Below are 24,862 nucleotides of genomic sequence, written 5' to 3'. Positions count from 1 at the left end.
TCTTCCAAGTGTCCCTCTTGGCTGCAGCTCCTCTTCAAAACATCACTCACAGCTGCACTGAGTTCCCTCTGCCTGTCAGCTCATTTATATGGCTCCACTGATCAAGGCCTACCCTGAATGGGTGGGGCCACACCTCCATGGAAATCTCCAATCACCCACAGCTGGGTGGGGCACATCTCCAAAGAAACACTCAAAGAAATCTAATCGAAACTGATAACGTCTGCCCACACAAGATTACATCAAAGATAATGGTGTTTGGGGGACACAATACATTCAAACTGGCACAAAAACGTAAGGATGAAAATAATTTTACATGAGACCAAATGAATAGTGCCTTGAACAAAATATTCAGTCTCTAAAAAATATTTTGGAGGGTAAGTATAACAGCTGTCCTTCATGGCTTCATCCCATATGTTAGGGATTTGAACTGAGATGCCTCATTTTTCTTTAAGAACATATTAGAGAGCTTTGCTTCATGAATGTAGATAACATTAAATTTTAAAAACATGAATTTTTTAAGAAAATATCATTTGAAATTGCAACTTACAAACTAGATAAAAACAGAATTCCTTTAGTTGAAAAGGAGGTTGAGGGCCTGGCTCCTACATAGAGATACCTCCTGAAGAAACACAGATGCTCTAAGACACTTTCATAGTCCCTGAGGCCTCTGGGAAACAAAGCTGCAAACAACTGCAGGCATCTAAGTACTTCAGAAGCCGACTTCTATAAATTTTCCACCCACATTTGAAGGCAGGTGAGATGACAAGTGTCTTCAGTTTATACGATGAGTACAAAAGTATTTTCTTTCATCTGCCTTTAAGTGATAGTTTTCAACCTTTAAAGTTGCTCCTTAGTTCTCCTCTAAGCTTCATAAACATACCCAGCTGCCTACTCAACACTCATGATGCACTCAACATGATTCTCTAAAGCACCACAAATTCAACAGATCCAAGACAACTTATTTTCTTGCAAAGTCACTATCATCTATGCAGGACAGCTTGAGCAGGAAATCCGGAATCACCATAATCACCTCCATCTCACTCACCCTCAAAGAATATCCAATCATATCTTATCTATACCCATTACTCTTCCAAAATTTTTCTCAATTCCATCTATTCTTCCTGTTCACAATCTCTACTGCCACTAACCTGGTCCAAGCTACCATTATGTTTTCCTGGACTTACTGCAATAACTTCCAGGTCTTCCCTCCCACCCACTCTTCATGTTTTCTAATCCATTTTTTTTTTTTTCCACACAGGAGTTAGTTATCTTTTTTAAGTCCATACCTGACCTCATGACTCCCCTGTGAGAACTCTTTCAGTGGAGCCCCCTGCTTTTAGAATTAAAAGCAAAACCTTTAATGTGGCCTTGAATGAGCTGACCTCACCACTAACCTCCTCGGTCTCCGTGCTTCAGGAATACTAGCACTCTCAGTCCTTGAAATATTGTCAATTCTTCTTGCCCCAAGGCCTTGGCACTGATAAGATCAGGTCTTTCATTTACATGCTATCATACCATTTTGGACTAGAAGCATTTATTGCTATTGTAACTCAATATGCAATTTTGGTTTTTAAATTTTTTTCTTCCATCTTGGCTGGACTTTCTGGCTCACCATCATATCCCAGCACTTAGCATAATTTCTTGAACTGAACAGAACTCTTTGAGCCTTTACCAGTTGAATTGGTAGATGATATGCTGGATCTGAGGAAGATTATGATCTACCTTTCATTGATTTTTTTAGGCTTCTGACCATGTTCAGATGCTGAAATTTCTCTTCTCTGTTTCTTTAGCTTCATTTTACCTGATGAGTTTTAAGACTATCTAGAATCACATGTACAGATGTCTTTGTACATTTGTACACACGATGTTATATACAGCTATTTTACTAGAGAATGATTATGAGATGCATTCATATTTTCAAAGCTATTAGTGATTATAAGTCTCAACTCTTCAATGACCCTTTCAGCATATATTCATATTGTTACTTATTAAAATAGACAACCATTAAAGAAAGGGAGAAAAGTAGAAGAGGAATGTGTACTCAGGTCACTAAGTTTTGGCAGACACCATAATCCCAGATCCCTAACTCTAGCCAACAGCAGTGAATCTATTTTATTTCATTCCTGGATATTTAGTTGTAAGTGCCTCTGGTTCACTTACAGGTATTGATCTGTTCAAAAGCAAGGAAGCCTTCATTGCCACATTAGTATTTGATCCTCTCCCATCAGCAATCTGGCCTATTATTTAAATATCTGTGGCTAGCTGACTCACTAACAAGTTTCACAAAAATATCCAAAAGAAAATATAAATTAAATAATTTATTTTTTTAAAAATTGCAGGTGAAACTTCCTTGGATACTACACTAACAGTGACCTAGATTAAAATAACAGTAATAATAATAACCTTTTCAGAGTTTTCCTTATATTCAAAAACTACACTCAAGTTTTTATAGACATTACATAAATTTTATCCTAATAATTATCCTATGAGGTAGGGAGTATCTTACTGCTTTATTATCCCTATTTAATAGATGAGGAAACTAAGACTTGGAAAGCATAGATACTTGCCAAGTCACACGTTAGGTGGCAAAGGAGAGATTCACACCCAGGCTGACTCACTGCAGGTTTCCAAATAGAGATGATGATTGAAGCATAACTCTATAGAATCTCAAGTCATAGTGAAAATGTAGGGAGACTTTCCAGCTTTCCATTTCTACACTAATGTCTTTGTCAAGGAGAGAGATGAATAGTTTCTGACTCTGAGAAACAACAATCCCAGCAATTAATCAATAGCTCAGGGAGCCTGTAGACAATGTAGGCTCTGAGAAATTTAGTTTGCATTAAACTCAGTATCTCATTTGCAACATCCTGGAAAACATATTTTGAAAAATGTTCCTTAAAGTCATTTTGCTAGGGGATAATTTAGGCATGAATAGTGTCTTCAATGAGCAAGCCTGTCTACAGATATCAATAATGGAAAGCACTATTTAGAAAAATACATGAATTCCCAGGATTGAGAGATCACGTTGCACTACAAGATTCTGGGAATACTTCAAGAAATAGTGGGTATTTGCATGGAAAAAAAAAGTAAAATTTCAAAAATTGAAAGATTAATGGAGAGGGCATTTTGAACCATACTTCTAAAATTTTAACATGCATATGAGTAACCTGGAGATCTTGTTAATATACTAATTCTAATTCAGTAGGTTTGGGTGGGCCCTGAGATTCTGTACTTTTCTAAAATGCTCCCAGGTATTGCCAAAGCTTCTGGTCTGAGGACCACAATCTGAGAAGCAAGATGAGTCTCGACATATAAGATGGCACAAGCAAAGCCACAAGGCAGAAAAGAATCTTTAAACAATAAACAGTAATACTCTGTTTTAATTTCCTAGGCTGCTCAAAGCAAATACCATGAAATGGATTGGCTTAAACAATGGGAATTAATCAGTTTACAGTTTTGAGGTCAGGAAAATATCCCAATCAAGGCATCATCAAGGCAATGCTTTCTTTGTGAAGACTGGCTTCCAGTGATCCTTGGCTCCTCTATCACACGGCAAGGCACATGGTGGCATCTGCTGGTCTCTTCCTTCTCTTCTGGGTTTCACTGATTTCAACTTCCTTGCTTCTGTCACTTTCTCCCTCTCTCTTTGTATTCACTCCATTTATAAAGGACTCCATTAATAGGTTTAAGACCCATCCTGAATGAGGTGTGTCACACCCTAACTGACATAGCCTCATCAAAAGATCCTACTTAAAATGAATCCACACCCACAGGAATAGACCAGATCCAGGAACATGCTTTTCTGGGGTACATACAGCTTCAAACCACCACACACCCTTCCCCTGGATAATTAATAGGTAGAAAGGAATATTTATGTCAAATTATGGAAGACTTTGAATGACAGCTTACTATTCTTAGATTTTATTTTAAGTAGAGTACTTGTTTTCAAGACCTTTCTCAAAGAAAAACACTGAGTTCAAAAGAACTTAAATGATTTAACAATTTAGTTAAACCTAACCTACATTCTACTCTAAGTAGACTTTAAAAATTGTTGATCTTAATATTTATTTAAAATAAATTAGAGATTTGGTTAGGATAAAGTATTTAGCTAATTTCATCCAAAGAATATTTTAATGGCATGAACCTTGCCTCCTCTTATAAGAGAACGTATATTAGCTTTAACTAAATTGACAGAATAAATAGCTAGAAAAGCATTGACATCTAAGACCAGAAATCTGTGCTGTGGCCAGACCAGTGACAGCCTCTGGTGCCAGGGTAAGGAATTATGACTTTGAGCTGCCATTAGTTGGAAGTCACTGAAGGACACTGAACAAGCAAGTAACAGCATCAAAGCAGTGTTTCAGTAAGATTTATCTGCCATCAGTGTGGAGAATAGATTTGAAGGAGAACAACAAGACAGCAAGATAGCTCAAAGGAAAAAGTATGATGTCAAGATAATTTCAGGAACTAGTCAATGTCAAAGTCTATAAATCATTGGTAACATCAAATTATTCTTCAGCTTCAAGATGTGGACCTAATACAGATGTTCATTCAAAAAACATTTATTGAGAGCTTGCAATGTTCACAGAATTCATTAACAGACTCTACCATACACTTTATATCAAGTGGCAATACAAGATCATCTTTATATGGTCATGCTCATTTCATTCCATTTAAGAACACAGACAATTTGTAGATCCTCAAAGATCCCCTATGAATTATAAGTAGGAGTGGTTACAGAAACTAGATAAAAGTTTATTCAATCAAAAAATAATACTTCTGTATCTGCTCTGTAAAACACACTTTGGTGGATGATTTCCTGAAGTCACAGACAAATCATAAACCCTAAACTCAAAATGACTTCATTAAAAAAAAAAATCACATAAACAACTTGAAAACAGGGAGAATATAATGGGAGAGTGTTCAGTAAGGTACTTGTGAGTTCAGAGGAGAAGTGGGTTACCTTAAGTTTGGAATTATAGAAAAGTCTACAATGAACTGCTAGTAATTGAGCTATAAAATATATCCCACCAAAATTCATTTAAAATTTTGGGGTAATTCTTGGTAAACAACATTAACTATTGATGAGGTTGGACACAGCAATTATAACAATAGTGACTGCTTTCAGGAAGATACATCAAAAAACTAATGAGACAAAGAAAATACAGGGTTGCAGACTGTACTGCCACTTTCACGGTCACTATAACTTCTAAAAAGGGCATGAGGCTGGCATCCTCAAAGCTCTCAGTAGTTTTAGCTTGTCCTCCTACTATTCAACTAACTTTGATAATTGATGTACTCTCTTTGGATTTCTACTTTCTTGTTTTTTAAAAAAGTGGTCATATACCACTAATCCCTTCTTCACATTGAGGAGTTTTATGTTTTATTAATTTACAAATTGTATTTATGTAAGATTTTATTCAGAGAGTATATTCTGTCATTGATAATTTTGAAAAGTTTGAAAGCAGCTAGGTTAGGTAATTCCTAAGATTGTCACCAGTTCAACACTCAAACACTCTTTACATTATTCTTTTCATTTGCTCTTGGTTATATGGGTACCAATTCTAAAGTGTTCTTTAATGAATTCTAACAAGAAGGCCACTCTTAGACAATTCTTAGTGATCTAAATAGTAAATTTCGCCCTGTAAGCCTACTGTGGAGCTATGTGCACACATTATGACCTCGCTTCTAATTTGTTTGCAGCTCCTTTTGTCGTGAGAAATTTCTAATGCAGATGACTTTCTTAAATATGTATTTATATCTTTACAGAATTATAAAGTGTTTTATGTTTACTGTGTTCTTAAAATTAAAAAGATGAAGACGTGCATTTGTAACAGTAAATTGAACCATGGATGAAGATTCTTAATATCACCTTTAGGATCCTGGCTAAAATACTTTGTGGTTTGTGACAAGCAATGTCTTCACTCTTCCTATACTTTTATGACTGTGGAACTTGGAGAAGTGGTTATGAGTAATTAAGCAATATTTAGCAAATTTGTATGAAACATGAAAAATTAGCATAGATAATAATGCCTGCATTATATATACTTAATAGTATGAAGTTATGTGTTAAAAGAAAAATATCATTGATACTTTCAGCTGTTGGAAAACATACAGTTGAAAACTTCCTGCTTGCTTTAGATGTTGATGTCAGGTAATGAACAGTTCAGTGGGGAAAAATAAAGCAGGGAAGAAGTACATGATGAGGAATAGCTCACATTTTCAAATACTGGGGCCATCGAGGCTGCACTGAATTGGTGACATTTAAGCAAATGCCTGAAAGAGGTGAGGGGGCAAAATATGAAATGCAGAAAACTGGAGAGAGAGCATTATAGACTGAAGAGTAAGCACATGCAAGAGTCAGCAAGGTGGGAGGATGCCTGGCATATTCAAAGAAAAGCAAGAAAGCTAATGTGACTGTAACGGAGTAAACAAGGTGAAGAATAAAGGCCATGAAGTCAGCCATAACACCAGGCTACATGGTGTAGAACATGGTAGGTTGTGGCAGGGACTTGAGCTTTTACTCTGAGTGATCAAGAACCAGTGAAGGGGTTGGAAAAGAGTTTTAAAAGGATCATTCTGGCTGCCCTTTTGAGAATAGATTATAAGTGAGCAAAGGTAGAAGCAGGGATACAAGTGAGTTAGTGAGATATGGATGGATTTTTACTGTATTTTGATGGAAGAATAAACAGGATCTGCTAATAGTTTGTATGTAGGAATAGGAGAGAAAGAGAAGAGACAAGAACAACTACAATGTTTGGCTTAAGCAACTGGAGTGATGGAGTTGCTGAAAACTGACATAGGGAAGGCTGCAGATAGAGAAGTTGTTAGCGGAAGATCAGGAGTTCAGGTTTGGACACAGTAAATCAGAGATGTCTTCTAGAATCCAAAAGTACATATCAAGTAAGTCTTGGTATAAAAGTCTAAATTAGAAGAAAAGTGTGAGACAAATGTATAAATGTGGAAGTCGTAAAATTTTAAGACAGTAATATAAAGCAATTATACCACATTTGATGTGATCACTAAGGGAGGAAGTATAGAAAAAGAAGAGATAAGTCCAATTCCAAGTCCTGGGCTATGTCAGCATTAAAAGGGGAGGAGAAGACAGGGAACCAAAAAGGAAATTGAGGAGAAATTGGTGAGGTAGAAAACCAGGAGAGTGTGATGGCTTCTAAGCCAATGAAAGCATTACAAGGAGATAAGAATGATTAACTGTTTCAGATGCTGTTGACAGTCAAAAAGATATAGATTGAGAATTGACTTTTTTGATTTAGCAACATGGAAGACATCAGTGGCCTTCATAAAGGCATTTTTGGTAAGGTGATGATGGAGAGAACATGACTGGAGAGGTATAAGCAAGGAGAGGTGGAGAGAATTTGGAGACAGTGAGTACAGAAAATTTTGTCTAGATAATTCTCTCTTAACTCTTCCACAGAGATGTTTGAAGAATAAATGATAGCTCTGATTGCAGTGTTTGGCTTTAGCATTAGCTCTCCCGATGGTGAAGTGAATGATAATAATGCACACAAAACTTCTAAGTCAACAGTGTGCCAACTGAGTGTTTCCTTGAGAACAATTTCACATCTCCAGGATTCAATCTTTTGAGGTCCAGCTCGCATCCCATATGATAAATAATAAGCAGGATTGAGTATGTTTAAAATGGGTACATTAATAGTGAAATAAATTACAACTTAATGAAGGAGAGAAAAACCCAATAGAACTATACTACTTGGCAGAAAAATAATGAGGATGACCCTGAATGAATAAAGAATAAAGAATTTTTTTTTAATTTTGTATCCTCCTCTTTAAAAACAAGAGAAATACCTCTTAATAGGAACATTTTTAAACACCTTTTAATATTATATGGAATAATATACAGCCAGAAAAATTGTCTTTTAAGAAATATTTAATGATATAGGAAAATGTCCAAAATAAAAATGCAGAGAATTAAAGCAGGATATAAATATGAAATAAAGTATAATCCATGCTGGAAATATAAAAAAAAAGCCAAAACTTTAATTATGTTAATGTATATGTGGTTGGCTTATAGTTGTCTTTTATATCCTTTCTTATCTTTTTTATACATTGATTTTTTTATGAAGATCATTGTTATTGTAAACAGAAGTAAAATTCAACTTCCAAAAAGAGAATTATGTATTATAGTTAAGTGATTTTTATGAAAACAATATTTAAATGTGTGTCTTAAAAGAATAAACTTGTTTTTAGAGCTATTAACTTCAGGTAAATCAGGGGTTAATGCACGAATGCCTTTGTGTAGAGATGTGAATAATTCCTACAGCATTCTTTTAGACAATCTATTTAATCTGCAAAGGATGGAGAAAATAAGTTTATATCTGGATCAGACATCTAGTTAAGGCAGATTCATGATAAAATCCAGATCTTCCAACCACAGCACCAGTGTTCCTGCTGCTATATGATTCTCTCTTTAATATCCCCATTGTAACAAGCTAATAGTCACACACGTGAATGTAATTCCAGAAGTACATTGCTGATGGGAATAGAGAACTGTATACCAACTTAGGAAAATTGTTTGGCAGTTTCTTAGAAAATTAAGCACACAGCACATTTGCCCAAGAGATAAAAACATATCTACACAAAGACTTCTGTACCCATGTAATAGCTTTATTCATAATAGCCAAAAGATGGAAACCACTCAAATGCCCATCAACAAGTGAATGGACAAACTGTGGTACTTCCACACAATGGAATACTTCTCAGTGACAGAACTACTAATGCACTCAGTTTATATGCATTAATCTCAAATATATTATGCTGAGCAAAAGTAGTTAGATAAACTAGGACTCATAGCATATAGTTCCATTTATATGAAATCATTAGGCAAAAACAATCTATAGTTACAGAAGCCAAGTAAGTGGGTGCCTGGGGCTAGGGTGGGAGAATTGCCAGGAGCATTGGGGGAACATCATGATAGTAGAGTTGATCCATCATCCATCGGGGTCTATGTACCAAAACTCATCAAACTGTACATTTAAAATGGAATGTTGTATTTATGCAAATTATACCTCAATAAAGTTGATTTAAAAAACCACATTCCTTAACCTTCCACTATCCTCAATCACTATCAAAGAGATATGTTCATGAAACCTCTCTTACTTAATAACCATGAGTCCTGTTCTGCAGCTGTGCTGCCTTAGTCTCTGTAATCTTCCTTTCTGATTGGATTTTTCTCACTTTTAAAACTATCCAATATCACTTTCTCATTTTCATTTTCCATCTTCTCTTTTTCCCCGATCTCCTTTTTTACTGATGACTCTAACATTCCATCTAGGTACATCATTTTTAAAGTTCCTCAATCTAACTTTTGTAAATGTTCCTGATGTATTCTCTAGGTATTGATTCATTCCACATATCCCAGATGATATACCTGTTCCATTTAAAGCTTTTCTTCACTGACAGCCCTACTACACTGCCAATATGCTGTGATCTTATCTAAGGTTCTGCATCACAGAGGCAGTATATACAATGCAACACAAGACAGATTCTAATACAACACAAGACAGAAAAAAAAAAAAAGAAAAAGAAAAGGAAAGAAAGTTCCCTTGCCATAAATTTCCCTTTTTCGACTTCAAACCAAATTACATAGGCCAAAAAACAATAAAATATTTTTATTTTAGCTGTATGTGTAGACTAAATAACAATAATTTTTTAAAAGCCTTTCTTTAGTCATAATAATTCAGATATTTTGAGTTTCTCAATCATCAACCCAAACTGTGATAAGAGCACTCAGAAATTCCCAGACTGATCACACATTCATTCTTCATTCCTTTGACAATTATTAATTGAGTACTCACAATGAGCCAAGCTCTGCTGTAGGTACTCAGGATAGAAGTGGACAAAAATGATAAAATTTTACTTTAGCCAGTTGTCTCAGCTACAGCATAGCCCTTTAAGTGACAAGGACTTCCGGGAGTAGAGATAACATTTGCCCATTCCCAATAAGGAATATTTGACAAATAGTCGCCCCCTACACCCTTGGCAATGAGTTCTATTATTTATGGAACTGAAAATTAGATCCTTCCTTCAAAGGATAGATACTGTCCCTTTTTTTTTTTTTTGGCCCTTATTTCCTATATTCTTTCTTCTCCCGATAATATGGCATTGATATGCTGTTATTTCATTAATATAATTCTCAAGTCCTTCCTCCCCTGCTTATCAGGAAAGCAAAAACATGTCTTCTTTATCTTTCTATCCCCAGATCTGACACAAATCAGGCACTCAAATGTTTGCCTCTCTCTTACAGCAACCACAACTTTCTACTTCATAATGCAGTTATTTATACACGTCATGTCTCCTCTGTACTGTGTGATTTTGGAAGACAGGTGTTCTACTTGCTTAAACTCTGTACATTTCACAGTACCTAGTATAGTACTTTTACTGAATGAATGGATGAAAGAATAATATCAACTTTCTTATTTATCTTTTGGAAAAAGTGCTTTACTAAATTTCACTTTTTTTTTTTTTTTTTTTTTGGCTATTCTTTCTTATACTTCAGGGGCTTAGCCCCAAAGGAAACTGATGGGAAAAACTGCAGCCACATCAATTGGTGTACTACAGAGATTCAATAAATGGAAAATTGCTAAAGTTTAAAACAAACCAAGGTGAACCTACTTCTTTTATGAAGTGTATGTTCAAAACCTTTTGCCTATTTTAAAAATGGGTTGCTTGTCTGTGGCTTGCTTTTTATTTTTCTTAATGGTATGTTCCAAAGAACAGAAATTTTTTACTTAGATGAAGTCCAAATTCATATTTTTTCTCTATTTCCCCATTTTTCTTTTTTCCTTATTTCCCCCTAATTTATATTAAATATGAACTCTTTTACCCAAAGTAAAACACTTTTACCCTCCTTCTATGTCCTCAGAAATATCCTGGTTTGTGTAAATACTTTATAAATAACATATAAATATTATCATTATTTTGCCTAAAAGGAGTCTAGGCATACCTGAGTCAGGGACACAGCATAGCAGAGTAGTTAAAAGTATAGACTCAAACAAACAAAACTGAATGTACTTTCTTTCCTTTTATTAGTTGTGTGCTCTTGGGGACTTTATGTCTCAGTTTTCTCATTTGTAAAGTTGGGATAACAATAATACCTACCTCCAATGCTGCTTTGAGAATTATTCAAAATAATATATGTAAAGCACCTAGAAAAATAAACCTAAAAATTTTTCATTATTACAATTAATTATTTTAATTACTGACATTGATATGTCTGTGTGGACAGTATCAGAGTACACTGTGGCTAAAAGCATGAAAGGCCAAAGCAAATATCAGAGGTCAAGATTTTACAAAGCCTATTAATTTTTTAAAACTAATTATAAACCTGATTGAAAATTATCTGGGAAATATACACCCTTAACACAAGTTAGGCTGGGTCTATATACATAACTTTATGTAGGACTACAGATATTATAAAAGTTCCAGTGGTCATCATAATTTTCCAGAGCAATTCCAATACTCACAATACATTTTAACCAATGAGACTCTTTTCCCTGCCCCCAAAGGTGAAGACATATATTCCTCAAATTGGGGAAAATCTGATATTAGGTTTAACATTTTAATTCACCCATCTTCGGTTCCCCCCTCACACTGACCCACAGATATTCGTCCCTGAAGTGTCAAAGATTAATCAAACAAAATCAACAAATATTTCTGTTTAAACAAGTGCAAGGCTATGCATCAGTGTTACAAAGAGAAAAAAACATAATTAAGAAAGGAACAAAAAAAAGGGCTGGCACAAGACTCCGTTGCCAAAAATCCAAAAGAGAAAGGCTATGAATCCTCCTGGATTTATGAGAAGGAAACAGGCTAGTCTTCCCACAATAACCAAGGGAAATATGGAGGTACAGATTCAGATTACTGGTCACTCATTTGCTCAATTTCCCCAATTAAGAGTTACACTGAGGAGGTCTCAGGGACATAAGTAAATAAGACCAACTTCTTACAACATTACGATGCCAGATAAGGTGATGACTGTTTTATAAATTATCTGAAGCCAGAAAGATTCCTGGTAACAATTTTTCTAGCTGGAATTTACACACCCTACTAGACAGGGAGATCAGGTAGATTTTTAGGTGTCTCAGAGATTGAAGACAAAAGCACTCAATTCTAGGGCTCAGAATATTTACCTCCTCATTGGTCCCCGAATGAAGGCAAACTGGCTTTTATTGACAAGAGAGTCCTTTATTGAACTTAGAGTATAAAAACCAATCATATCTATTGGTTGTTCAAATTGTGGAAGAGCCCCTTAACCTCACTGTGCCTCTGCTTCCTCATACATAAAATGAGATGAACAATGACTACTTCACTGATTTCCTAAGTGTGTGAACTGAGTTAATATTTGTAAATATTTTAGAATAGAAGGTAGATTATAATATACGAATATTCCTATTTTTGTAATCATTATTGGTTAATGTACTTAACTTTATTATATGAGCAGCATTTCTTTCTCAAATATTTTCCCTTTTTTTTGGAAAGTACATTCATTTCATTTCCTATGTATGTGTAATATATCCAAGATTCAGGATCAAATAAAGAAAGGTATGTCTCCTTTCCTTTTTAAATATTATAACTTTACATCCCTTCTGTCCTCTGTGATGATAAGGAGGTCTTTCTGGGTTTTCCCAGCAGATCCCATCCCATCTTGTCATTTTCATTACCACTTCTCATCCTAAATCACATATTATCTATGGACTGACCAAAGCCAGATGCTAAAACAGTCCACTTTCAATAAATTTATGGAAAAGAAAAACTAGAAACATATAACCATCCATTTGAGAGAAAAGCATGATTTTAAAAATAATTTATATTCATTTCATTTTTCAGATGACAACTGAGGCCCAGAGAGGTTAATTAACTTGCCTGAGGATACAGACTGTTAGTGAGAGAGCCAGTGGACTAGGATCCACCACGGTGCAGTGTTTGTGTGGATGTGACACATAACCCCTAACTTCCTGAGTATGTGCTGGTGTGCTGCAGCAGCATTGGGCTCATTTTTAAAAACCTGTTATCTCAAATATCTATTCTAACTCCTCCATCTTAGGAGTAGCATCACTTAGTATTCCATACCAGTTAGGAGTCAGAAATACCCTGTAGTGCATTTTAGACCTAGGTGGCACCAGAGAGACATTAAAGAAACAACATGCTTTCTTAACAAGTATCTATGTTTAGAAAAAGGAATCCTTTAGAAAACAGGAAAGGAAATAGGATTCATGGCTCTGTATCTAAAATTGGAGCAGGTCTATCTACATGCTTCCAAGAGTCCTTCCAAGTGTCATTTTTATAGCATCAGTAATTGATGTTCAAAATGATAATGCAGATTCAACAGAGATTGAATTATATTGTATATACTCCATTTAATAAAGAAAGGAATATAATCCATTTTAGAAAACATGTCCATAAAAGGGACAGTTTTTAAAGTCTGATAGAGTTTAATAATGTAGTTAACTTCCTACTGAACAATTTTACTCAGTTGTCTAACAGGTGCCTCAAAATCAACATGTCAAAATTAACTCGATATCATCTCCTACATTCTTCCCTCTCCCAGGAACTTGTATCATATAACGAACTGTAAGAAATCATACACTTGTCCTTGATATTTCCATCTCCTTCACCATCCAGAGCCAGTAGAGCATTCTGCTCTCTTACTTCCATATTTTAAATACCTCTTGAATCCAACCTCTTCTCTAACATCTCACTGCCTCAATCCGGCTCTAGTAGCCACCACTTCCCACGAGGAATCCATGGGATACTGCCACAGCCTCCCACCCAGCCTCCCTGAAGAGAATGGCTCTCCTCAATTCATCCTCCACATTGTACCCAGAGTGATCTTTCAAAAACACACATATGATCATGTTTGCCCCCACTTTTTAAATCCATTCAGTCACTCTTATTCATTCATTTAGGTATCATAAATAAATAAATAAACACTTCAAATCTAGATCTGAAACAAATCCAGGACCCTGGTAATGGCTGACATTTTATTGAAATACTCACCTCTGCTTTGGTTTGCTAAAGCTGCTGGAATGCAACATACCGGAAATTGGTTCGCTTTTTCAGTGGGGTTTATCAGGTTACAAAGTTACAGTCCTAAGGCCATGAAAATGTCCAAATTAAGGCATCAAGAGGAAGATACCCTCTCTGAGGAAAGGCTGCTGGCATCCAGGGTTCCTCTGTCACATAGACGGCACATGGCGATGTCTGCTGGTCCTTCTCTCTTGGTTCTGTTTTCAATGGCTTTCTCTCTCAGCTCCTGAGGATCCTAGCTTATTTCTCCTGGGGCATTTCTCTCTATGCTCTCCTGCTTTACCTGCCTTTTATCCTCTCATAGAGGACTCCAGTGAAGGATTAAGATTCAGCTTGAATGGGCTGGGTCACATCTCACTAGAAATAGCCTAACCAAAAGGCCCAACCCACAATAGGTCTACCCCCACAAGAATGGATTAAAAGAACATGGTCTTTTCTGGGGTACATAACAGATTCAAACCAGCAAAAACCCCATTCTATCCTCCTGTCTCTCACCACATATGGCAACTAACACCCTAAATCCTATGCTCATTAGTCTCTCTTTCTTTTTATAAAGTCTTATTGCATCTCTTCCTATTCCTATGTGTATTTTTAAATTTTAGTTGTTTTTAACCTTTCAAACAGTATCGTGCTGTACATAATATTTGAGAGACAACTTTTACAGTCACTTTTTATAGTCAAATTTCATTCATAATGGTGCAAACATTGCTGTAGTTCATTCATTTTAACTGGTATATAATATTCTCTTGATATAACACAGTTCCTTCATCAATTTTTTCATTAATGGGCCTGTGGGTTATTCCCAGGCTTCATTTTTATAAACAGTAATGCTGTAAACATACTTGTACAGGTAGAAGAAATTTTCTGGGGTATATGCCTATGAGCTCAGGATCATATTCATGCTCATATTTCAGGGATAATGCCAAACTATTATCCAAAGTTATTATAAAAAATGTGGGAAGACGTTACCACTATAAAGATATTATCAGCCTTTTAAATTTTTGCCAATTGAATAGATAAAAATGATGTGTCATTGTGGCCTTGATTTGCCTTTCCCTGATCACAATTGATACTACATATATCTTCATAAGTTAATTTGCCATATGTGCTTCTCTTTGTATCAAGTGTCTATTCATGTTTGCTGCCTATTTTCTCCATTTTAGCTTTTCTTATTAATGACAGTAGTTCTTTATATATACTTGATACTAATCTGTCATGTATGTGTTTTTATATCTTCTACAGGTTGCAACTTGTCTATTTTCTTTAAAGTGTATTTGAATCAATTAAATTTCTCAGTTTTAACATTCAAATTTATTAATATTATCTTTTATAATCAATGTTTTTTATTTATTTTGTTTATTTTCCCTTATCCTTATAATTTTTTTCTTCTATAAGTTTTAAAGTTGTGTTTTCAATATTTAAGTCCCTAATCCATCCAAAGTTTATCTTGGTTTGTGATATGAATTAGGTATCCAATTTCATTTTTTACCATATGAATTGACATTTTATTTTCAGTTCCATTTACTGAATAGACCCTCTTTTCTCCACTGTACTTCAGTGTCTCCTCTTTCATATACCAAATGTTCCAAACATGTGTGGGTCTACTGCTGGGTTCTCTTCTATTCCACTAGGCAATTTGTTGACATTGTGCCAATACTACAACAGTCTTAATTATTCTAGCTGTACAAGATCTGTTATTTGATAAGTCACATCCTCACTCTGTATTTTTCTCCTTCAGAAATAACCTGGGTGTTTCAGACTCCTTACCATTCCAAGCAAATTTTAGTATTTTCCTCTTAGCTAGCTATTTCTTACTTTTATCTTTTAGGCCTCAGCTTAAATGTCAACAACGTATTTAAGTTTTCTCTTACCCCTAGATCTAGAGTAAGTTTCCTCTACTCAGATCATCCCTATTAGTCATTATAATACTCATCATGCTTTATTATAATTTTAAATTCTTTTTGTAGCTGAATTCGCGTGCGCGCGCGCGCGCGCACACACACACACACACACACATTAAGAGAGAAAAAAATGTTTACTTTATTGCTGATTGTAAGTTCCATGCCAGCAGGGACCTCATTTCCCTTATATCTCCAAGACTTAGCACATAGCAGTCACCTAGATAATTGCTGAATGAATGAGTAAATGAATGAAAGTATCTCAAAAATTACTTCATAGTATATGCTAACATTGGGTACTTAGAAATTGTTTATAGTTTCGAACTATAAGTGATCTTTGCAAATTCCAATTCTACTTTTTTAAATAAAGGAGACATATAGGTCCAGAAGGATCAACTTTTTTACATCAAAAAGGCTGGCTGTAGCAGAATTGGAGCATAAAAATGTCAGTCAACTATCCTTTGAAGAGCATCATATTCCCGCAAGTGAAATATTGCTTTAAATACAATATTTCTAAATAAAGTAATATTCTAAAATAATAAATAAATAAGAAAATGGAAATAAAATGCTAAAGTCTATTTTCCATTTTTCAGGGCAAATAATATTTATGTACAACATTAAGTAAGTCTTAAATATAAATAGAACATAGTTTAGCCTCACAATTTAAGTCCAAGGAAAATTACTATTTTGTCTTCTTGCATCATTAAATCTCATATTTTGAGATTTAAGACTGAGCATTAAGGACTTGTCAGCAAAACTTTTTTTGGTACTAGCAGAAATAGCCATAGTTTGCTGAGTCAAGTTATAACATTTTTTGTGGCCAATCTAGATATCTCCCTTCAACAAATGATGAAATGATCATTCCAAACTAATGTGACACATCAAAACACATTCCTCTTTCAGTTGAGCATCAGCTCAACTGTTTCTAACAAGGAAGCAGAGAAAGCTGATTCATTCTGGGAATTTAACCAAAGTCAGCAATCAATCCTCATGTTCATTTATTAAAAGCTGATAGACTTATAAAATTATCCTCTCTGAATAAGTGTAGTATAAAGGCATAAAAATGCATATAAACCATCTAAATGTGTCCAGACATAGTCGCTTCCAAAATACTTTCTCTCAATTCTTTGTGCTAGTCAAAAACAACAGTGAGAAAGTTAGACCCATTCTGAAAATTAGAAGATATTCTCAGAATCTCTCCAATTGAGCTAGAGCATTTTTGCAATCTAAAGCAAATCCAAGATGTCCAAAATTTTCTTTGCTCAAAAATTACTTTTTTGGAAATGCTCTTCTATATTTCCCTAAAATTCATAAAACTGAATAGTAGCAATGTAATTGTTAGCATTTTTTTATTAACCTCAAAAACATTTATAAGATCAAAAACAGATTACATTCATTACATAAATGACAATCTCAACTTGGTTTCTGATTCATTTTTCCAAAAGGTACAAACATTTGAACTGGGTCTCAAAGTTTACCTTTTCTTGTATTTATGTAAACTTTTGCTAAGCAGATAATTAATGTAGACTAGGTTTCAAGAAAAAAAGTGTTTAATTCAACGAGCATAAAACTAATTCCAAGAACTCTTTACGTACTTTGGAAGCATTCATTTACTAGGACTATTTCAGAAATATAGTTATGTTTACAGATCTAGAAGTCAATAAAAACATAGAGAAAATTATTTGGAATCACTTTGTAGGAAATGAACCTCTATGCTATTGCTTAATATATCACCATTTAAACAAATCATTATGTTTGTTCGGAATTCATTCTTATATAGTCATTGAAACTGGTTCCCAAAGAGGAAAATATTGAGTTAACGTGATGTTATAATAGACTTAAATTATCCTTTGCATTTAAAGTAGTACTAACAATCTGGTGGTCCACAGGTTGAATCCGGCTACAGCATGTGTTTTGTTTACAGCACTGCTTGTTTTCAACTGCATTTGAAAGTTTTTAGACTTGCCATGCAAGTTCCAGTTGCTAAGACCTCACCCATCTTTCTCCAGCAGCTTTTCATTTCCATGTCGTCTGCTTGGTCTCTAAAGGCATTTGGCTTCTACGAACCTAGATTTAAAACTCTGTCCAACTTGAATGTTCACAGAATTGGTCTTTCCTCACAGTCTCAGAAAGTTGGAATTATTAGAAATAGAATTATTAGAATTAGATGGTACCTTAGAGGTTAGATAACCCATTTCTTTAGACAATACACATGAGGCCAAGAAAAGTAAAGCAGCTTCCCATATGTCAAAATGTTCTTTTAACTGTATATGAGAAGGGGATATAGGGGAGTAATATGGGATTCTTGGTAGCGGTGTTATTTGCTGTCCTTAGTAGTATATTGTATTGTATGACATGTTATTTTTCTTTTTATCATTTTTTCTTATTGCTAAAAAAAAAACAAAAAACAAAAAAAACAATTTTTCTTGTAGTAATAAGTATGTTCAAATGCTGATTGTGGTGATAAGTGTACAACTTTATGATGATACCATGAACAACTGATTGTACACTGTGGATAAATGTATGGTATGTGAATATAACTCTATAAAATTGTAGGAAAATATATATATAGGAGTAAAAGTGTTGGAGAAAACATGGTGAGAGGGATGATGCCTCACCAATATGGACTAACTACAATGTGTAAACTCAGAATTGAATCTTAGAACATAGCCTAACGTGGACACAATAATTGTAACAGTCCCTAGATTGTAAGCTCTTACAGCAGTTAACTCTATCCCTGAAGTGTAAGGCCTATCTCTAAACTTTGAGATGCTGATCCCCTAGCATATGTTGTCACAAACATTGGGACTGGCGGTTTGATGTGCTGAGCCCTCGAGCATGGGACTTGCCCTTATGAAGCTCATTACCTCAAAGGAGAGTCTAAACTTGTATGTAATGGTGCCTAAGAGTCTCCCCCTGAGTACCTCTTTGTTGCTCAGATGTGGCCCTCTCTCTCTCTAACTGAGCCATCTCAACAGGTGAACTTGCTGCCCTCCCGCCTACGTGGGACCCGACTCCCAGGGGTGTAAATCTCCCTGGCAACGCAGAGTATGACTCCCGGGGATGAATGTGGACCCGGCATCGTGGGACTGAGAGTATCTTCTTGACCAAAAGGGGGATGCAAAATGAGACGAAATAGTTTCAGTGGCTGAGAGATTCCAAATGGAGTCGAGAGGTCACTCTGGTGGACATTCTTATGCACTATATAGATAACACCTCTTAGGCTTTAATGTATTGGAAGAGCTAGAAGTAAATACCTGAAACTACCAAACTCCAACCCAGCAGTCTGGACTCCTGAAGACAATTATATAATAATGTGGATTACAAGGGGTGACAGTGTGATTGTGAAGACCTTGTGGATCACACCCCCTTTATCTAGTGTATGGATGAGTGGAGGAATGGGGATAAAAACTAAAGGACAAATGGGGTGGGATGGGGGGATGATTTGGGTGTTTTTTTTCACTTTTATTTTTTATTCTTGTTCTGGTTCTTTCTGATGTAAGGAAAATGTTCAGAGACAGATTGTGGTGATGAACACATAACTATGTTATCATACTGTGGACAGTGTATTATATATCATGGATGACTGTATGGTGTGTGAATGTATTTCAATAAAACTGAATTTAAAAAAAAAAAAAAAAGAAATTAACAAAAAAAAAAAAAAAAGTTCTTTTAACTCAATAAGCCTAAACAAGTCTTATTCTGAAATGTCATGTTTCAATAAGTCATTACCCTTGTCATCTCCAAGAAAGTAACATTCACTCCATAAGCACTTACCCCTCAGTGCAGGCAGCAGTGATCTTTCCTTTTTGTCGTCACATTTGTTACATTCACTGAAGTAAAGGAGTAAGAAGACATCAACTAGAACCCACATCAGTGAAGTGGCTAGAACCACCTTGCAGTATACAAATCTCCTCATGTCTTCTCTTGATTTCTAGTTAACCCACAAACTGAAGACAGATGTTACTGAGAAAAATCCAAGCCACACAGGTGAACTCCAGGATAAAAGCAGAATGCATCCCACTGTATTAAAAAAAAAAAAAAGAAAGAAGAAGAAAATTTCACTTACTGTACAGTGTGTTTTGAATAAAAGAGGCATAATGTAACATATTTGACTTATTTAAGGTCTCCATACAAATAAGGACTCAGGTGTTCAAATCCAGAATTAAAAGATCACATAAATGAAATATGTAAGCAAACCAGTTGGCTAAAATTCTAAAATCCCATATCTGCCACTACTCCGCTGTGCCCTTGACAAATCATTTGATTTCTTCAAATTGTATGTTCTTTACCTTCCAGTCATATCATGGTATTCTACATTGCATTATGTTGTCAAACAGTGCAGTTCTGAATTTACCTTGATTCGGCACTTCCAAGGAAACAATAATACTGAAATAGAAGTCATCCTAGGATACAGTATTCTATAGTAGCTAAGACTGGCCCTTTAGACAGACAGGCCTGGGTCTTTCCACTTCCTAAGACTCAGTTCTCTCATCTGCTAAATGAGAATAAGGATGCTAATCCTAAAGATTTGCTATGAGGGGATTATGTCTGATTATGTTTATAAAGTATCTTGCAGAGTAAATAATAATTCATATTAAGATATAAAACCAAAAAAAAAAGTTTGTCAGACTTTCAAATAGGGCAATTACATGAAATAAATCAACAGTTATTTGGCTTTAGAAACCCCATCTGCTCTACGAAGAAAGCATTCACAACAGATGCATATTCTAGAATAGCTAGCATACATTCAAACAAGTTAGCAGAAGAAACAACATCGTACAAAGTGACTTAAAATAACCAGAACAGGGATTCTAATGGCCACAACAAAGACATGCACACAATCATTGAAAGTTATTCAAAAGTAAATGTAGAATTAATAATATATATGCATATATTTTATTTCTGCCATATATATACACATATACATGTGTTTTATTTACCCTATATTAAGCAATAACTATTTGGTTAACTTGTTTCTATCTGTAAACTGAATACATCAGATTAAAACTAATCTCACATCAATTGCTACATTTAAATAAGATCATCTGAATTATTAAAAATTTATTGATGTGAATAAGATAACATTTTGACAGCGATATTTGGGAAGAAGAGCTATTAAATATAAAGATACTTGGAACACTGTCTGAAAATAAAAACATCAAAGTACAAATTGCTAAGGTAGAAATTTTTTAAATAGTAGCCGATTTAGCATAGTAAAGCAACACAAGGTTATTGCCTATTACAAGGCCATCCAGACTAATAATAAATTCACATTTCCCAATAAAGCGACAATTAACAAAATGATTATTATAAAAAAGTCTATTTTCAATTTCCAGATATAATTTACATTCATTCAGATTATGATTACAAAGAAAAAAAGAGAGGTCCCAAATATGCATATCTAAAGGATATATTATATATGGGGTTTATATATTTGTTAGCTTGTTTATTTTTCTTGAAAAAGTGTGGCATGCTAATTACCTAGTTGGTATCATTCCCCCTTCACTTGTCTTTAAAATTTATAGCTAAGAGGGAGATCCAAGATGGCAAATTAGGAGAGAGATTGAAAATACTTCTCTGTGAAAAACACTAGATAAAAGATAGAAAGTTCTCCGGAATACCAGTTCTAGCATTGCACTGGCTGGACAAGGTCTGCTAAATCCACAGAGACTGTGCGCTTGGCGAAACCAAGAGTTTGCGCTCAGAATCGAGTGAGTGAGGCTGCTGGGAAACAGCAGCTGCGCCTCAGTGGGGAAAAACGGGAGTCCGCATTTGGAGATTGATTAGTTTAAAAACCCCAAAAGTGGCTGTGGATCCAGTAGTGAGAGCCATGTAGTCAAGCATGCTGGGGAGTGTCTTCCACACCCCAGGCACCCTCCTCAGTATCTGGCATGGAAGGTAGCCTTTCGCACACCGCAGCTAACTGTCCTAGAGCTAGGAAGGTGGAGGTCCATGGAAGGGGGGAAATTACCATGCCTAGTACAGCCATCTTTTCAGTTGTCTGGGAACCCCCCTGTGTAGCGCCATGACCAAGAACTTCTCTTGTGGATTCTGCTCGCCTGTGACCGTTGCACAGTCTTCCTTCGTTGAGGCACACAGAGGGCATGGCTTGGAGGTGTGTCCTGCATGGAAGTCCCAAGGGCCCTATATCAATCAAGCCCAGGAACTTGTGGGCCTGTGGGAGAGAGACTGTGGGGAGTCTGAGCCGAAAGGCTGGACTCATGAAACAGCTTTAAGTCTTCAGGAATGGCTGGGAGATTTAAATCTTAAAGCCACCTTCCCTCCCTAACTGCACAGGTCACACCCCCCACCTTCAGGGCTGGCTGCACCAACTACACATGGAAATTGGGTGCACTGATTGGACCCCCACAAGATTCAGACCCCCACTCACCACATAGAAGAAGTTGGAGAGAATTGGCTTGAGGGCAATATGTGGCTCAGGGTGCCATCTGCTGGTAAGTCAGGGAAAGTGCACTCCACCAAGCTACAGCTCTGACAAATTATAGATAATTTTTCAAATAAGTCTGTATACCCCAAAAGAACCCTATCAAGATAAGCAAATGCCAAAAGGCCAAAAACAACAGAAAATTTTAAAGCATATGAAGAAACCAGAAGACATAGATAACCCAAATCCAAACACCCAAACCAAAAAATCAGAGGAGACACAGGAATTGGAGCAATTAATCAAAGAAGTAATCACAAACAATAAGATCATGGCACAGGATATAAAAGACTTGAAGAAGACCCTAGAATAGCATAAAGAAGAATTTGCGAGAGTAAATAAAAAAAGACGATCTTATGGAAATAAAAGAAACTGTTGATCAAATTAAAAAGATTCTGGATAAACACAGTACTAGATTAGAGGAAGCTGAGGAAAGACTAAGCAAACTGGAAGAGTGCAGACTTGAAATTTTAACTATAAAAGAAACAATGGAGAAAAAATATGAAAAATTCAAAATGGATCTCAGGGATATTATGAAAAACATAAAGCACACAAATATAAGAATCACGGGCGTTCCAGAAGTGGAAGACGAGGGTAAAGCTCTAGGGAGAGTATTCAAAGAAATTGCTGGAGAAACCTTTCCAGCCTGTCTAAATGACATAAATATGCAAATCATAGATGCCCAAAAAACTCCAAACAAAATAAAACCAAATAAACCCACACCGAAACATTCTGATCAGATTGTTAAATGCTGAAGAGAAGGAACAAGTTCCGAAAGCAGCAACAGAGAAGCAATTCACCACATACAAAGGAAACAACATACGACTAAGTAGTGACTACTCAGTGGCCACCATGGAGGCGAGAAGGCAGTGGTATGATAGATTTAAAATTGTGAAAGAGAAAAAATGCCAATCAAGAATTCTTTATCCAGCAAAGCTCTCCTTCAAATTTGAGGGAGAGCTTAAAATCTTCACAGACAAACAAATGCTGAGAGAATCTGCTAACAACAGACCTGCCCTACTTGAGATACTAAAGGGAGCCCTACCGGCAGAGAAAAAAAGAAAGGAGAGAGAGGTACGGAGAAGAGTTCAAAACTAAAGAGATTTAGTAAGGGTACATTAAAGGAAATAAAGAGAAAGGGGGGAAAATATATCTGACAAACAAAAACCAAAGGATAGGATGGCTGATTCAAGAAATGCCTTCACAGTAATAACATTGAATGTGAATGAACTAAACTCCCCAATTAAAAGACATAGATTGGCAGAATGGATTAAAAAATATGAATCATCAATATGTTGCTTACAACAGACTCATCTTAGACACAGACACACAAATAAACTGAAAATGAAAGGATGGAAAAAAATATTCCATGCAAGCTACAGCCTAAAGGAAGCAGGAGCAGCAATATTTATCTCAGATAAAATAGACTTTAAAAGCAAGGATGTTATAAGAGACAAAGAAGGTCTCTATATCCTAATAAAAGGAATAATTTAACAAGAAGAAATAACAATCATAAATGTCTATGCACCCAGTCAAGGTGCCACAAATACATGAGACAAACATTGGCAAAACTGAAGGAAGCAATAGATGTTTTCACAATAGTTGTGGGAGACTTCAACACATTACTCTGTCCTATAGATAGATCAACCAGAGGACCGATAAGAAAATTGAAAATCTAAACAATCTGGTAAATGAATTTGACTTAATGGACATATATAGAACATTACATCCCAAATCACCAGGATACACATTTTTCTCTAGTGCTCATGGGACTTTCTCCAGAATAGATCATATGCTGGGAAATTTAAAAAGATTAAAATACTGAAAGCACATTCTCTGATCACAATGGAATACAATTAGAAGTAAATAACCATCAGAGACTTAGAAAATTCACAAATATGTGGAAGTTAAACAACACACTCCTAAACAATCAGTGGGTTAAAGAAGAAATAGCAAGAGAAATTGCTAAATATATAGAGATGAATGAAAATGAGAACATAGCATGTCAAAACTTATGGGATGCAGCAAAGGAGGTATGTGAAGGGGAAATTTATAGTTCTAAATGCATACACTAAAAAAGGAAGAAAGAGCTAAAATCAAAGAACTAATGGAACAATTGAAGAAGCTAGAAAATGAACAGCAAACGAATCCTAAACCAAGTAGAAGAAATAACAAGGATTAAAGCAGAAAGAAATGACATAGAGAACAAAAAAAAAGAAAAACAATGGACAGAACAAATAACACCAAAAGTTGGTTCTTGGAGAAGATCAACAAAATTGACAAGCCCCTAGCCACACTGAGAAAATAAAAAAGAAAAAAGACCCAAATGAACAAAATAATAAATGAGAGCAGTGACATTACTGCGGATCCTGAAGAACTTTAAAAAAATTATAAGAGGATATTATAAACAACTATATGCCAACAAACTAGATAATGCAGGGGAAATGGACAATTT

General features: G+C 35.4%; 1 protein-coding gene across 3 annotated transcripts in view; it reads right to left on the bottom strand.

Moving 5' to 3' along the window:
* Nucleotides 1-24,862, bottom strand: part of GALNT13 (polypeptide N-acetylgalactosaminyltransferase 13) — a 574,420-nt gene that overhangs the window by 459,988 nt on the left and 89,570 nt on the right. For all 3 annotated transcript variants that reach the window (XM_037849905.1, XM_037849906.1, XM_037849908.1), the window contains one exon: nt 19,740-19,985. In XM_037849905.1, the coding sequence (XP_037705833.1) occupies nt 19,740-19,881 (142 nt within the window). In that variant the 5' untranslated portion in view covers nt 19,882-19,985. The remainder of the gene's footprint in view (nt 1-19,739; nt 19,986-24,862) is intronic.

Source organism: Choloepus didactylus, chromosome 9 (assembly GCF_015220235.1).
Source record: "Choloepus didactylus isolate mChoDid1 chromosome 9, mChoDid1.pri, whole genome shotgun sequence".
Classification (NCBI taxonomy): domain Eukaryota; kingdom Metazoa; phylum Chordata; class Mammalia; order Pilosa; family Megalonychidae; genus Choloepus; species Choloepus didactylus.
This window is presented reverse-complemented; position numbering and strand designations above follow the sequence as displayed.